This window comes from Polyodon spathula, chromosome 47 (assembly GCF_017654505.1).
Source record: "Polyodon spathula isolate WHYD16114869_AA chromosome 47, ASM1765450v1, whole genome shotgun sequence".
Lineage (NCBI taxonomy): Eukaryota > Metazoa > Chordata > Actinopteri > Acipenseriformes > Polyodontidae > Polyodon > Polyodon spathula.
The window spans coordinates 874,346-890,343 of NC_054580.1; the positions used below are offsets into that span (position 1 = coordinate 874,346).

Here is a 15,998-nt window from a genome sequence, read left to right on the forward strand (position 1 = left end):
AATCGTTTCTGCTGCCAGGCTTGAATTTAATCAAATATAGATAGAGAGCGAGAGAGAGAGAGAGAGAGAGAGAGAGAGAGAGAGAGAGAGAGAGAGAGAGAGAGAGAGAGAGAGAGAGAGAGAGAGAGAGAGAGGAGGGCAACAGCATACATCAGCTTCCCAGGAGATCAGCTATGTAGAATTACAATACTGCCAGGAAGAGCTCATTCAATTACACTTGGTACAGCGGGGAGGGGGGGGGGGGGGGGGGGGGGGGGGGGTGGTAGTGTGTGGGCACCACTGGTAGTGGCAGGATTGCCATGCCAAGGAAAGAGAGAGGCTGGTTTTCTGTGATATATGCTTCCAAAATCTCCTCCTGCCATCGCTGTACCTGTGACATGCCAAGTCACCCCGCATTCATATATTAGTGTGAATGCGATTCCAGCGCCCCATGCTGCAGAGCGCTCCTGTAGTTTACTCATGCATTTACCAATTGTGGCAATGTGTCCATTTTCTCTATTTTAAATGACTTGAATGTGTGGCCTGTTAAAATCATCTGTGAAATGAGACAATCGCTGATTTGCATATTTTCCAACATTTTCCGTTCCAGTGGTTTGAGTTCATCTGCGCAACAAATCAAACCCACAGAAGCAATGGGCTGCTTTGATACAGAAGCAATGGGGTGTTCTAATACAGAAGCAATGGGGTGTTCTGATACAGAAGCAATGGGGTGTTCTAATACAGAAGCAGTGGGGTGCTCTGATACAGAAGCAGTGGGGTGCTCTGATACAGAAGCAATGGGGTGTTTTAATACAGAAGCAATGGGGTGTTCTAATACAGAAGCAATGGGGTGTTCTGATACAGAAGCAATGGGGTGCTCTGATACAGAAGCAATGGGGTGTTCTGATACAGAAGCAATGGGGTGTTCTGATACAGAAGCAATGGGGTGTTCTAATACAGAAGCAATGGGGTGCTCTGATACAGAAGCAATGGGGTGTTTTAATACATTTCAACATGACTGTTTCTTCACTGGTGCAATCAAAGGCCCGTCTTTTGTGTTTGATTGTAGATTTCAGCACTGACGCGATGGAGAGTTCCACAAACACACTTTATTGACCTTTGTTAGATTACACTTCAGCACCCAAAGCAGCAACTTGCTTATGAGTTAATCTATCTGATTATATTTGCCCACGGGAAAATGGGATCTATTCTGATAATACAAGAAGTCAGCAACACAAAATGCCTGAACATTTTGAAGATGTGCATTATGGGAGTCGATAACATGCACTGTGACCCGAAATCACAGGATGCCCTTTTTTAAAAAAATGTTTTCTTAATTCAAGACACAGGGATCTGTGGCTGTTGATCTTGTGCATTCAGGTAGTTAACAGCTAATCGCTGGTATAGAAACCCTTAGACCCACTCCTGGCTTTGTGATGACCCATGGCTACATCCAGCATGAGATACACAACCTGACCAGATAGCCGAGCCATGGAAACGCCCTGTTCTGTTGCCGCGGGCAGCCGTAACCAGGAGTGTCAGGCAGTGGAACCGGGGCATAATGATCTCAATAAGAGCCAGGATGATAAACTAACCAAATTCTGTGTAGAAGCCTGTCTGATAATGTGTTCTTCGTTGGGGGCAGAGCAGTAAGAAGCATCCCCCCCCCCACTCCTCCTTCACTGTGTGTGCTATCACGGAGCCCTTGTCTGTTGATTTAGTGACCGCTTGGCCCATTGTATAAATCACAGTCACAGCAGATTAGCAGATTAATCAAAGGAACAACGTCTCTGAACCAGACCTGGCTGCCATTACTCAGATGAGGGTTGCCGTAGCAACGATGGAAAAGGGCTGCGCCGTTCCCTGCAAAGGTCAGACACCACCAGCTACACAGCCATTAGTGTCCCCCCCGTCAAAGGGGTTTCAAATACTTTTGGAAGTAAATACCAGGAGGCTTGAGAAAACAGCTGTCGAAACGAATCACTGGTCTCTGTCGATAAGACAACTGGTGTGCGGTTTACTGCTGCAGACCTCGGCTGGCCAGTCTATAGGGCTGACTGATCTCCACTATAAGATTCTTTTAATTTAGAAGTAGAAAGTTCTCTCAGTGGGTTTGGAAAGGCGGTCAAACTGCCTGTGCATTGATTTTGTGTTTAAACATGACCCCTACAGTAACAGTAGAGATCAAGTTAGATATGTCCAGTTAACCAATGCACTGCTGCATGAGTACAGTCTAACATTTCAAACTTAGTAAATGCATCTGTACTTACACCTAGTTATTATACATAGTTACAATGCACTTAATGTGTAAGTGTAGTTTTCATGATATAACTCTAAATAAATCGAAACCTAATCCTAACCCTTTTTTGATACAATTGTGTACTTGCATACATCGTGCAAAAACATTTCCACATTAAGTACATTGTACATTGTAAGGCAGAAAAAGCCATACTCAATAATAATCAATAATCTCCAGTTATTGCGAAGGGGGGAAAAAAGCATTGATTTATATTGGCACACATTGGTTTAAAAGAAATTACATTGACAAAGATATGAGTAGTTACAGCTTGGATTGATGATTGAGTGTTTTAAAGTCATCATTGAAAGTTGTTTAAATATGGCTGTGCCTTTCAATATGTGGATTTCTATATTCTGCTCAAGGATATATTTTGCTGTGCAAAATCGACGACCATACACTAGGAAAAGATGGCAGTGTAAAGCAGGCATTGAGAGAGAGAGAGAGAGAGAGAGAGAGAGAGAGAGAGAGAGTCACTTCCTAACGGACTGAAAAACACAAAAACATAAGGGACATTTTCTTCCCCAAAGAAAGGCGATTTAGTCCAAGAATTCCTCAAACTGCACGATACCCAGAAGCTATCAATCCTGCTGGGGGAAGACGAACACCCAGCCAGACTGGCTGATCAACACATGGAGACCTGTCATTGCCTGAGGGACAAACAGTGAACACGTCACAATAAAGAGAGAAAAGAGAGAGGGAGGGAGGGATTCTGGTTAATATAGAGGGAGGAGGGATACTGTTTTTTTCTGCGGTGATGAAATATTGATTACAAGTATGGTCTCTACGAACTTCAAACAAGCTTCCACAACGTTAAGGGGTTAGGAGTTGAGATTCACATTAAGAGGGGTGGGGGAGGTTCAAGGCAAATCTTTGCAAAGAACCCAACAGGAGGTAGAAAACTGTGAGAATGCTCTGATTGCTCCCTGGCTCTTGACTAGCTAAGCTTCACTCTCTAAAGAGACGTTTTACCTCCTGTTGTGGCTGTTGTATGGTTATTTGTGTTGCCTCCGGGGTACAGAGAGATACAGTCTGTTACTGTTAGTTACAATGACATTAGAGGCCCCTGTTTGCCTGCCTAGTTTTTCTGGAGGAAAGCGGAACCAAGTTTTTGGTCTCAATCTTGCCTTTATTGGGCAGCTGTGTAATTAAATTGACTACAAAAATATTTTAAAAATGTTATAATCTTTATATACAGCTGCAGCCAGAAGTTTTGCATCACCCTATACAATGAACTCATTTTGCTGGATCAAGTCGAATGAAAGCTGCTGAATAATGTCACGTTAACATATTGAATTGCATACCGCTTTGTAGTTTTCCATGCACTTTACAAAATGTAACAGGAAACACTGTACTACTAATATGGCTTCCGGGAGACTTTTGTGATGTCATTTTGTAGTTTCTTTGATGACGTGATGTTAGCTCAAGATCAGATTTATGTTCATCTGGTTTTGTCTCAATCCTAAAATTCTAGGTGATGCAAAGCTTTTGGCCAGAGCTCCAGGTTTGTGTTTTCACAAGACAGGTTTATAGTTAGCATTGCGCATCCTTGGTTACCTGAAACCATTACCCAATCAGCTGCTTCCCCTCCTGTAATGATGTCAGTGTCTTGATTTGAAATGAGAGGTGTATTGTGGGAAGAGAACATTCTCTGGATGCACTGCGATACCTGGAAGAGAAATTCTCTTTCTCCTGGCGAGAATGTTGAGAAATGTATTCCCCTCAAAAGAGTCAGCAATATGTTTAAAAATATAACCCTGTGACCAGGGCCCTAATCAGAGCTGACATTCTCCCGAGGTCACACTCAGGTTTCAAGCTATAGCTGGCAGTGTTTATATGACAGCTTGGTATTGACTATCCAACCAGACGGCAAACCAGCAGAGGAAATGAAGGAGTCTTTTGTACTTTACCAGAGTTTTTACATGAGCATCAGCATTGATGATGCAAAAAAAGAACTGAGGAAGCGATCTCTGTGTCCTCATAGCTAGTTACCACCATGGCTGCGATAGAGACAGCCTGGGACACAGAAAATGCAATGTAATGCGTTTCTTGCAAACACTGATATTAATATTTGAGTGGCGTCGGTCTGGAATAACTCTGGTAAATATCATTAAAAGACGTAGAAAAGTTAAATGCCAAGCTCTATAAAGGGAGGCCAGTTTGACAAAAGCACAACATACAGTAAAATAAAAAAATCATTTGATTCTCTAGGATTCAGCTCCCACTGTAGCTGACTCAACAGCCATGTCCTTCTCAAAAGGAAGATTACTGTATGATTCTGAGGATGATTTCACTCCAGCGAGTTTTACTGAGCGATCTTCTCTCTGGAGCATTGCAGTTTCTCATGGATGCAAACCGCTTCACAGAAACACCAGCTTTTCTTTTTAGAGATCTAAGTCTGCTACTTATATCCTGCAGTGTAGAACATACTGTATGGTGTTCGTCAAGCAATATCTCACCTCCATGTGCAGCTCGGGCCAAGGACCCAGAACTGTGTGCTTGACTATTATTATTATGATTTATTTATGAGCAGACGCCCTTATCCGGGGCGACTTACAGTTGTTACAAAATATCACATTACAGATAAGCGTAGTTATAAAATATAATAGTCAGTAGTAAAGTGAAATCAAATAAGCGAATATAAATACAGTAATTATGTTTGGGAGCAATTTCGACTAAAAGCAGTTAAACTTGTAGTAAAAAATATTTGCTTGTAAGAGTAAATTCCATAAAGAAGTCCAATAAATGGATAAGAAAAATTTCAAAGAAGAGCGATTACAAAAAAAAAAAAGTGAACACGGTTCCCTTTAAGAGTGAAATCGAGTACAAAATACAGAAACTAGAATTAGAATTGAGAGCAAAAGAAATATCAAAATGGTCTCGGGGGCGTTGAATTCCAAACTGATGACGAAGGATGAGAAAGAGAGAGAGAGAGAGAGAGAGAGAGAGAGAGAGAGAGAGAGAGAGAGAGAGAGAGAGATAATATTGACATGCAGCCTTTAATTAGACAGTAGCCTGCGGTGGCAAGATGCCGTCTGGAATTAGGATCCGAGCTTGGCAGGGGTCTGTGGAGACAGCCATGCAAAGTCACATTCAAGCTCGCAACTCATAATAGCCAGTTGGCGCTCCGCCTTAGGGAGGGAGTTTGGGGGTGTGTGCAGGCCCTTTAAGCTGGTGTTAGCAGCTCAGTCTAGCGTCCCAACAGAGCAGAAGAAATCCAACTCTTGATTAGCTGTGGCACAAAAACGTGACTTCCCTCTACCCTCTCTACCCATGTCGACCCAGGCTAACATCATACAAGACTGACTCTAACGTGTTGGGATGGGTCTTCTTTACAGAAAAGCCCTGGAGCTTAAGCAGCAGCAGTAGCGGTGTTACACAACAGTCTTTAACTCTTTGGAGAACCAGAGCTGCGTGTATAAGAGGAGGGACTGTGATTCACTTCAAATGCATTGTGCAAAAAAATTTATTAACTGAAGAAATCAATAGGATCCATTTCACTGCATAGAATTTGGTTTTCATATGTGACGAAATCTAACATGAAATACTGTACTACCATTATGGCTGCCGGTAAGCTTTTCTGCAATATTATTTTGCAGTTTCTCTTCAATAAAAGATCTAAATTATGTTCATACAGGTTTTGTTTTATTATTATGTCTCAATCCTAAAATAACTTGTCTTCATAGCTGCAGTTCTAAATTCATATTCTGTTTTTGCTGTAATGATGTAGGTTAAGAATATTCTTATTGATATATTTCTGTGTTTCTGACCTGCCCAAAGATTTCCAAAACGTGTTTTTGATGTTGTGCCGGTTGAAAGCCTGCCGGGGCACAGGTGTCTTGTGTGTGGGGAAGACTGGGTTGGCAGGATAGAGGGTCAAATTCCTCCCTGCCAGAAAAAACGTGGGAATGTGTGTTGGACCAGTACATTAAATAAATGATTATCAATTAGGCTCCAGTCATAGGTTTGAGTCTAACTGCTTGTTTTGGCCCTTGTGCCTTTTGTTTTGTTGATGTGTTTTTGTTCGTTTGCTGTACTGTTACTAAACGTGCACAGTGGCACTTAAACCGCAGTTATCTTGTCTCCAAGTCTCTCCTCCTGCCGGTAATGTTAACCTGTCACAGTTATCATTAACATCTTTAAAAAATCCTCACACTGCGTGTCAGTGCTGGGTGGCTGACCGTGTCATCTTCGTAGTTGTTTTGGGTCCTCTGTACTTCGTAGTCGTCTGTCGTGGGCCTGTCTTTATATTGTTATGTGTTATTTTGATTCCGTTTCCCAGAAAGGAAATTGCAGGTTTGAGTTCACGTGGGAGTGTCTTGAGTTCAGTCCTGCTAATTAAAATCAACTCTTCTTGTTTCTAGGGTTGTAATTATGTAGGTTTAGAAAATTTGATTTTGGCAGATCAATATTTAGCTATCAACGTCAATCTCTCCTCAGCCTGATAGCGCCTATCTTTATCCACTATTTGAATTGTATTCTAGTTTTTTTGTATTATTTTTTCTCAAAGCCCTTTAGATTCAGTTATTGGTATAATCTCCTAACGTTTTTGGGTCTTTAAGACTTCTTAAGACTAGAAAGTGAAAGATAAAATTCAATATTAGAAGCCACGACTGTCATAAAGATAATGAAATGTACTGTAATATTGCACGCTCTCAATCTCTCCTGCTCTCTCTCTCTCTTTCTGTCTCTGAATAATAAAACTACTACAAAGCTACAAGATAACAAGATATTTTATGATGGGAATAAACTATTCAGCCCATCAGAGCTCACAATTTTGATATAAACTAAGTCATGTATGTCTAGCAGCTAGAAATATCACAAGGTGTTATCACACATTCATATTAAATAACATTTAACTAAGTGTTACTGGTTTTCAGGGATTTCAAACATAAAATGCAATTCTATTATTTTCTTTTTGCTTTAAAACAAGATAAAGAAGCTCACTGTGTAATTTTTACTTGTTCTTACTTTGCAACAAAATACCTACCAAAAGTCAGTTTGATAAGCACAGGCTGATGCAAATAACGTCTTTCTCGCCACTGTGATGCGGGGGCACAAGTCTGGTAAGGATACCTCACTGCCTCAGATAACCCCTGATGCTGATACAGGTCTTGCGAGGGTCTGCGTGATTTGAAGGCAGCCTCATTTGCGTTGGGTCATGATGCAAATGGTGGTAATATTTTGCTTAAAAATGTAATGAACAAACCAAGAATTACAAGAAGTATAGCGAATCAAATAAAGACAAAACTTTCAACGGCAGTGTTCAATTCAACATCTACACGTCGCTTCTTTTTAATGAATGATTTTTTTTGTTTTATTAAAAACCTTATATGGAACTGTTTTTAGGCTCAGTTTTAGGTGGAAGGATATTTACTAAAAATTAGGTGTGTGATCTACTCCAATATCACCACTCCATGAACAGTTGAAGCCACTCGGTTTTGCCTCATGAGTTAAACGCACCCTGATGTTAAACAGCTGTCTTTTTGGGGTTTCTTACTGGCAGTAGAATTTGTATCTGCTGCCAGTAGATTTTCTACTGGTTCTAACCATTCCAAATAATATTAGGATGGACCCATTTAGTTTTCTAAATATGAAATGTATTACACAAAACATGCATAGGACACTAGCTGCCAGAGGATTGGAGATTGGAGACAGCAAGCCCAATCTGAACCATCTGTGATCTCAGCATCAAAAAGGAAATAAACTGGACAAATATGAAATGTGGTTTTCAAAATCATTCGATACCTCCTAAAATAAACCCTGGCCCCACATTAAAACGCAGCTATGATTTCTGCAGTGTGTTACAACATGCACCACCTATCATTGTTGCTCAGCCAAGTGTAACCCTAGCATTGTACTTGAAAGCAACAGCAGTCTGGAGCCTGGAGGCATTTTGATTTATTACAATGCTTGTATGGTCTAGTACAGTTTCATATAATTTCTTTTCTTTAAGCAAAAGGTTTTCCTTGTTTGTTTGGTCCCAGGTCAGAAGACTAATGGGAAATTACTTTGGCAATGAAGTGGAAGAAAACGCATAAAAAGTGAAAACCATCAGATTTCAGACACACACCCCCCCTGCCAGGACTGATGGGATATTACTAAATAAGAGACCTGCTGAACTGAACATTGAAATATCAGTGAGCTAAGAAAAGGGTGCTTTTTTTACAGCTCATTCGTTGTTACTATAATTTAAAATCTTTAAAAAAAACGAACATGTGTCTGTTTGATGGGACTGCTGAGAGCTTGCCTGGTTTCTAACCAGCTTATAAAAGAAACAGGACAGGCATCTGATACATCTGACCATGAACGTCATGACTGACTCAATGGCTTCGTGGGCCAGCGGTTAAGGAAAGGGGCTTGTTACCCACCGCGTGAGACCCTGAGCAAGTCACTTCCCCTCCTTGTGCTCCGTCCTTCGGACGAGACGCAAAACATAACGAGGTCCTATTGGAAGAGACTCTCCAGCAGCAATTGTTTCGAACTTTTCAGTGGCTTGCAAAATACTATAATAAATCACTCATCTTTTTGAGTATATGTCTTTGAGCCCACTCGGGTTTAGGGTTGCTATTCGTTGCAGTCCTTTTCAATGTGCTTCTGACCAGACCAGGGCCAGGGTGGAGAAAACCAAGCTACGGAAAATCACAGCAAATAAAATGGGTGTGGTTCATACTCAACGTCATTAACCAACCAGCAGCTTCCTCCATTGACTGACGTGCTCTCAGCCAATGACATGACGCGGAAGACGCTGCCAAGGTGACCTAGGTCAAGCGCAACGCATTTCTTGAAAAAAAAAATGAAACAAATTTGAACTTTTTTGAATCAAAGACGGCACCTGATATTTTGAATTTTGAAAAGCAGATGTTTGAGACTTGTGTTGCTAAGTGGATGTGGAATTAGCTCTGGTTACTTGAAAGAATGACAGCGTTTGTGAGAATCTCTAGTGAGGCGTTGGCAATTTGCATTCGAGTCAGACAGGCTCCTAAGTGCTACCTGTTTACTGCCCTGCAATACTCTTACCATCGCGACCAGTAAACCAGCACACCTCTCAGCTTTTCTCTTGAAAATAACCAGTGCTTGAGAGCCTTGATCCCACTGCTAAAGCTCAACATGCCTCTCTTTGTACTTCATGGGTCATTTGCATCAACCAGTGATCATGCAGTGCCTCTGTTAAAGGCATAGTCTCCAATACAGATCTGTATGTACAACACAGTCCTGCATGTGATAATGACTATTATGGCCCTATTAAATGTTCCTTGTAGGATCTGGCATAAGTGTTAAGGTTTTAAGACACCAATGAAAATAATCAGATGACTGAGATATTAACCATAGAGAATTCTTAGAAATATGTGACTGAAGACATTGTTTTGGAATTCAGCTGCCTATGTTAATGCTTTTAAGTTTATAAGGTCCTTCGTGGATTAGGAGCATCCTATCTCCAACGGTTACTGTATATTCCTATTCGTCCCTTGAGATCAGAAAATGCTCTTCTTGGTGTGAAAGACGCTATGTATAAATAAATGTGTATTGTAATACTGGAGCAGCGTGGGGTAACGTGAGGAACCGTGACGTGTAGGGCTCAGCTATCTTTTGTCAGCTCTTGTCAGCTATCTTTCTTTTGTCAGCTCCCCATCAACATGCAATTAACAGCAATCAATTGTATTGATCGCTTATTGATGGCAATTTTACCCTGATTGAACCGAGAGATGATTCCACATCTTTAAACGTTGCCTCATTTAAAAAGGACCTGTGAGGTGGAATGCATTAGAGCACAAAAGTGTGGATAGCAGGATTATATTGTATTATATTATATTATATTGTGATGTGTTACATTATGTGTATGCTTTTAACTGATTAAGCTAAAACTTAATATAAAAAAAATAATTAAGCCTTGTGTTAGATTATTGGAGACCATGTGTTGAGCTGAAATCTTGAGAAAAAGAATTGAGGAGTGGATATTGGGTTTTTGTATTATACTATTATATTGTATTATTATATTATATTACAGTATGGTATAGCGTAGTATATTATGTTATACTCTGTTATGTTCTGTTGTCCTGTATGACAGTGTTTGAGTGTGAAATGGATCATGGGTGTCACAGTACTGGAGTGGGAGTGGGTGGATGTTACAGTGCTCTGAAAATAGTGCGCGTAAAAACCAAGAGAATGCTCCCCTGGCTGCCTGCCGTGAACTGGCTAGTGTATTGCTTGTCTTGAAGAAGGATGGATCCTGTTTAATGATGATTTAGTGCCTGTTTCCCATCATTACAGCACAGTCCCATGGGCATCATTGCACAGCCCCGAGTTAGTTCCTGTTGTTTACGCATCATCTGGGCATGCAGTGGCATTTTCTAACTGTAGAGGGCAGCGGTGCTGAAATGCATCTCTTTGTTACTGAAGCTTTTGTTGTTGTTCTTGTATTTTGCATTTTGCAGCTCTGTAGTACTGAAGCAGACACAAGAGGATGAAGTAAAAAGTAATGATTGTGTTATTTTGTATAAAGGTTAAGAATGTTTAGTCTATCCACTAACCCACAAGCTGGTTTATAGGAGGCTGTGTGGTCCAGTGGTTAAAGAAACAGGCTTGTAACCAGGAGGTTCAAATCCCAGCTCAGCCACTGACTCCCTGTGTGTGATCCTGAGCGAGTCGCTGAACCTCCTTGTGCTGCGTCTTTGGGGTGAGACGTTATTGTAAGTGACTCTGCAGCTGATGCATCGTTCACACACCCTAGTCTCTTGTAAAACGCTTTGTGATGGTCCGCTATGAGAGGCGCTATATAAAAAACACAGGTTATTACACCTCCTCCTCTCTCTTTACAGGGAAAGAAGAATCTGTGGCCACCTTCAAGGGCAACGAGTTTTTCTGCTACGACTTGTCCCACAACCCCATCCAGAGCAGCACGGACGAGATCACGCTGTCATTCCGCACGCTGCAGCGCAACGGCCTCATGCTGCACACGGGCAAGTCGGCTGATTACGTCAACCTGTCCCTGAAGAGTGGAGCGGTGTGGCTGGTCATCAACCTGGGATCCGGGGCCTTCGAAGCGCTGGTGGAGCCAGTGAACGGCAAGTTCAACGACAACAACTGGCACGATGTGCGAGTGACGAGGAACCTGCGGCAGGTAACTCCCCTCCCATCTCTTCCACACTGGTCTTGGATGAAGCCGTGCCATTGTGTAGCCAGACCTTGTAGTGGCTTCTTAATTGGGTTCCAATTTTGATCTAAGTTGACCTCATACTGTACTACCTTGCTTGGAATAGCCCATTCATCTAAATTGAGCTCCGATTGGATGGGATCGGTAGCCGTTATGGATCTAAATTAGTGTGGGCCCCCTTTGGTGGGCCTCATCTTGGGCACCATTTTGTTTCTTCGTTGGCACTTTTGGTTGATTCAATTGGCATTGTGTTCTTGGCTACAACTCTGTTGAACTGGCCTGCCATTCTGGATCAAAATTTGCCCAACTGTACCCATTTTGGCCCCTGATTTGCGCATTATTTCCGATGACAATATGTTTAGACTTGGTCATAGGGTTCATGTCATTCATTTTGCCCATGGGAAACTCAATCAAATCCATATTTGTTTCTGTTCCTGCAATAGTGTCCTTTATATTGAGCCTCTTGGCGTGAATTTCAATGCATTTCTCATCCAGAATAACAACCGAGAAGTTTAGGCAAGAAAGCCATTAAGGGCATCAAGACATCTCAATCCGGTTCCATTCCCAATCATTTTATGTGTTCATGTTTATTGATGTGAGTTCCCAATTTAAATATTCAGCCCTGCATAGTTAAACAAGCTCCTCCACACTTTTAAATGGGACAGTGGATCAGTCCAGTTAAAGTCACAACACGCTCAAACTAGATGACCAAGTCTAAACTTTGATTAGCTTATTATTATCTGCCCTAATATGTTTGCCATTGTGAGCCTTTCATCCCCCATTGAGTAACTTGATCAATTGGTCAAAGTGCTGCCGTTAAGTGCGCCACTATAAGACAATCTGAGTATTTAACTGTGTCTGCGTCTCTATTCTCCCAATGCAATGTACTGTAAGAAGGTTGATAGCGTGCACACACACACACAGACACACACATGCACACCACAGGTAACTTACAGGTGATGCAGCATTTAAACACAATTTAGCGTTCTTTTTTCTTATATACAGAAAGCATACTAGTTTTTCTTTTTTTTTTTTTTTGCTTTTTTACCAACCTTTGCGGTCCTGTGTCGGACTAGGTCCGATATTACAATTTTCCCTTTCCGGTCCGATGTCGGACCCTGTCTGACGTCATCAAAAATGCAGGCAGTGTGGGGAGCAATGAAAAATGCTACCTGAATGCTTGACTATATAATCAAAAGTGAACAAATCAAAGCAGGTTAGACGATGTTGTGTAACGCACTAATGAGACCTCACTCTGAACGTTCAGTTTTTGTTACCAGATTACTAGAAGGTCATTGCTGCCTTGGAGAGAGTCCAACGAAGAACAACGAGATTAATTGCAGGGAATGAATGATCTACGAAGAATTCCTTTAGCCTTGAACAAAGAAGAATTGGGGGAGCTAGATTGAAGTCTTTCAAAGCTTAGAAGGAGATGCCAAACCCAATACTTTAAGCACAGAAATGACAACCTAGGTGGAAATGAAGTGGAGATTTAGGACAGAGGGCGAAACACTTCTCTACACACGAGTTACCCATCCATGTGGTTGTATCAATCCTTAAAAGAGATTGGAGACGAATCAGGTGCTAGAATTCGGATGGGCAATGCTGAGTCCTGCCCGAAATGTTACGTTCTTATTAAATGGGGTGAGGTGAACGCTGTCCTTTGTTAAAATGCTGCACCATCTGTGATGTAAATCACTGAGGTGTGTTCTGGTGATGAAATGCTCTAATAACCCTAACCTTTGTCTTCCTTTTCAAACGGCAACTTCCATTCTCATGCAAAAGGTTACTGTAACATTCTACTGCTTCAGAAACATGCAGGGTCTCATTTGGGAACAACTTTTTGGACATTTTTCCCAACTTTGTTTTTATTGTTCATGCAATGTGAAATCTCTGGTTAGTTCACACAATGACTACACCACGACCCTGAGCAGTTTAATGGCTCGATGCATGCTTTTCAGATCTATTTATAATTGTGGGCCTGAATTAAGTCTGCAAATTAATAACCCTTATCAGCTAAGAAACTGCATTTAAGGGCTAGAAGAGGTTAATGTTATGTAGATATATTTGCTATACACATTGAAAGCATAGCCTTATGGAATTAGGTAGAGGGAAAGAGTGCCTTTTTGTGGACAGTATAGGTACTGCACCTTAGCAGCAGGGATAGAAGCAAGCTATAGTAATTTTGCACACTAATTATTATTATTATTATTATTATTATTATTATTATTAATAATAATAATAATAATAATAATAAATAATAATAATAATAATAATAATAATAATAATAATAATAATAATGCACAGACTGGACCGCCCTCTCTCCTGGTCAATGGGAGGACACACAGTTTAAAACATCAAATATCTAATTTTTTTCATAACAACTAAAGTGGACCAAAAAGATCGAGAGTCATTTTGATCACAATAAATGAGGCGTGCATTTTGAATGGTCAATTTCACATCCATTTGGAATAATAATGAATCGTACAAAACCTTAAACAATTTTTTAAATTAAAAGATCGACATCAGATTGCATTTCAACGCTATTCAATATCAGAGAATGTCAGCCACTTTGGTTTTCGGTTTCAAAAAAAAGTAGTCAATTAAGTGCTTCAATTGTATTAGCATGGACACATTTGGATTCTTGAGCACTGTAATAAAACGTGTGAAGGTTTTCTGGAGAGCGATCAGTTTTGCCACTTTAATGATGCCTTTTAAAGAAGGAAGATTGCTTCTTGGACCAAGGTTGTCAGTTAAAAGTTCTTAATTAGTAGTCTTTTCTTGTAACAGCCTCGGTCTCATGCAATTCAAACGCTGCAATTACCTCTTTCCAGCAGAAAGCTAAGTTGAAGTGCACAAACGCAGCCAAATCAATATTCTCCCTCCTAACGCCGCTGTCTTCCTGTAATTAGTTGCCTAGCAACCAGACTAATCTTCTCAACGCAGCCCGATGATGGGGTGCGGTTAACTCATTCACGCCCGCCACAGAGCACTGAGCCAGAGGCAGCTTGAGCATCCTTACTGAGTACAGTGGTGTGCACACGTATTGGAATGCCCCATTGCTTCTGTGGTGTTGATTTATTGTGCATATCAAACTACTGTGACTGAAAATGGAAAATGGTTAAAATAGCGACTGTCTATTTTTTATTGATGACTTTAATGGAAGGAAACAGGAAAAGGAACACAAAGCCACACACGGTAAAACTCAAGAGACTGCTTAGAAGTTGTTTAAGATGTGTAATCAAAGCACATTTTCACACGTGAGTGCCTAGTGTTTCTATATCGCTGATTACTGAGCGGAAATTGTAATTCTCACACCCTGAGGTTTTCATGCAGGTAGGATATCAATGACAAGTCTTGAAGCATTCTAATACATTTGCACATGACTGTAATTCTCTGAACTCAGCTGTTTCATGTAAGGTTTCTTTTCCATGCTTTGTAATTTAAGTATAAGTATTCCATGGATGATCATGGTATATCTTTATATATTAAATCATTCCTCCAACTTTAGTATACTGAAGCATGCTAAATACTACAATATGCTTCTCCCCCCACTCACACAAACTTAGGGGTCCCTGAGAGTCTCCCCTGGTAAAGACATGACTGCTTAATGTGCAGGGTGAGTCATACAGTCAGAGGAGCGTAGGTTCCTGGCTGTGCGAAGTCACCGGTCTTCGCTAGGGATTCCACAGGGAGCACTTGGCTGTGGCGCTAGGTTAGGGATGCAAAATTGTCAGGCACTGTTACAGCAGAACCTACAGGCCAGACACCTGGTGAGCTCAATCAAAACACCTGCTGGGCTTATCCTCCAGGGGGTGGTAGCTCACATCTGCTTTGGAGTGTCTAGGTGTAAAGAGACGGTTGGCTTGGGCATTGGAGGACGGTCACTGACCTTTAGTTCTCCTGAGCTGCTGTGGGGAGCTGCCACGGGAAGGAACATAATCAGGGACACATTTCAGAACCACTGTAACAGACAGCTCCCCCACTGTGTATTCCTCTGTGTTGGTGAGGTCAGAATATTATTATTATTATTATTATTATTATTATTTTATTGCTCAACATGTCAATTTGCATTCTGCCAGCATCACTTCAGCTCGAAGCTAGACAGGAGGTTTTTTAAATATCATTATTAAACCAGCCTTCTCACTTCAGGAGGGTCTTTTTCTTTGATCTCTCATAAACATGTTAAACACATTCTGGGGGAGAAAAATGATATTGCATCCTTATCACATTTAAACAGGGTTGGGATGCAAAACAAACAAATAATACAAATAAGAGTTAGTATGACAAGACGCTAATATGACATTGATATGAATGGCACTGAACAGTAGTCTCTATGCAGATCTGCGTTGACATATTTAGAAGGAGCTGTCCACTAGCATGGTACTGAAACTGAGCTGTAGGTGTATTTAGCGATGAAGTCAATGCATATGTCACTGCTTGAGGGACAATGTCAGTAGAATTAAAACACGCTTACAGCAGCTGTCCTGCAATGCAGTGCTGAAACAGACAACACATATAAAGCTCTGGTCACAGGTCTTGTATTGTCGAATGAACCATGCTGAATAA

General features: G+C 41.1%; 1 protein-coding gene across 1 annotated transcript in view; it reads left to right on the top strand.

The window, feature by feature from the left end:
* Positions 1-15,998, top strand: part of LOC121306269 (neurexin-2-like) — a 132,183-nt gene that overhangs the window by 75,977 nt on the left and 40,208 nt on the right. Inside the window, exon 3 of the mRNA XM_041238011.1 lies at positions 11,095-11,396. Within this exon, the coding sequence (XP_041093945.1) occupies positions 11,095-11,396 (302 nt within the window). The remainder of the gene's footprint in view (positions 1-11,094; positions 11,397-15,998) is intronic.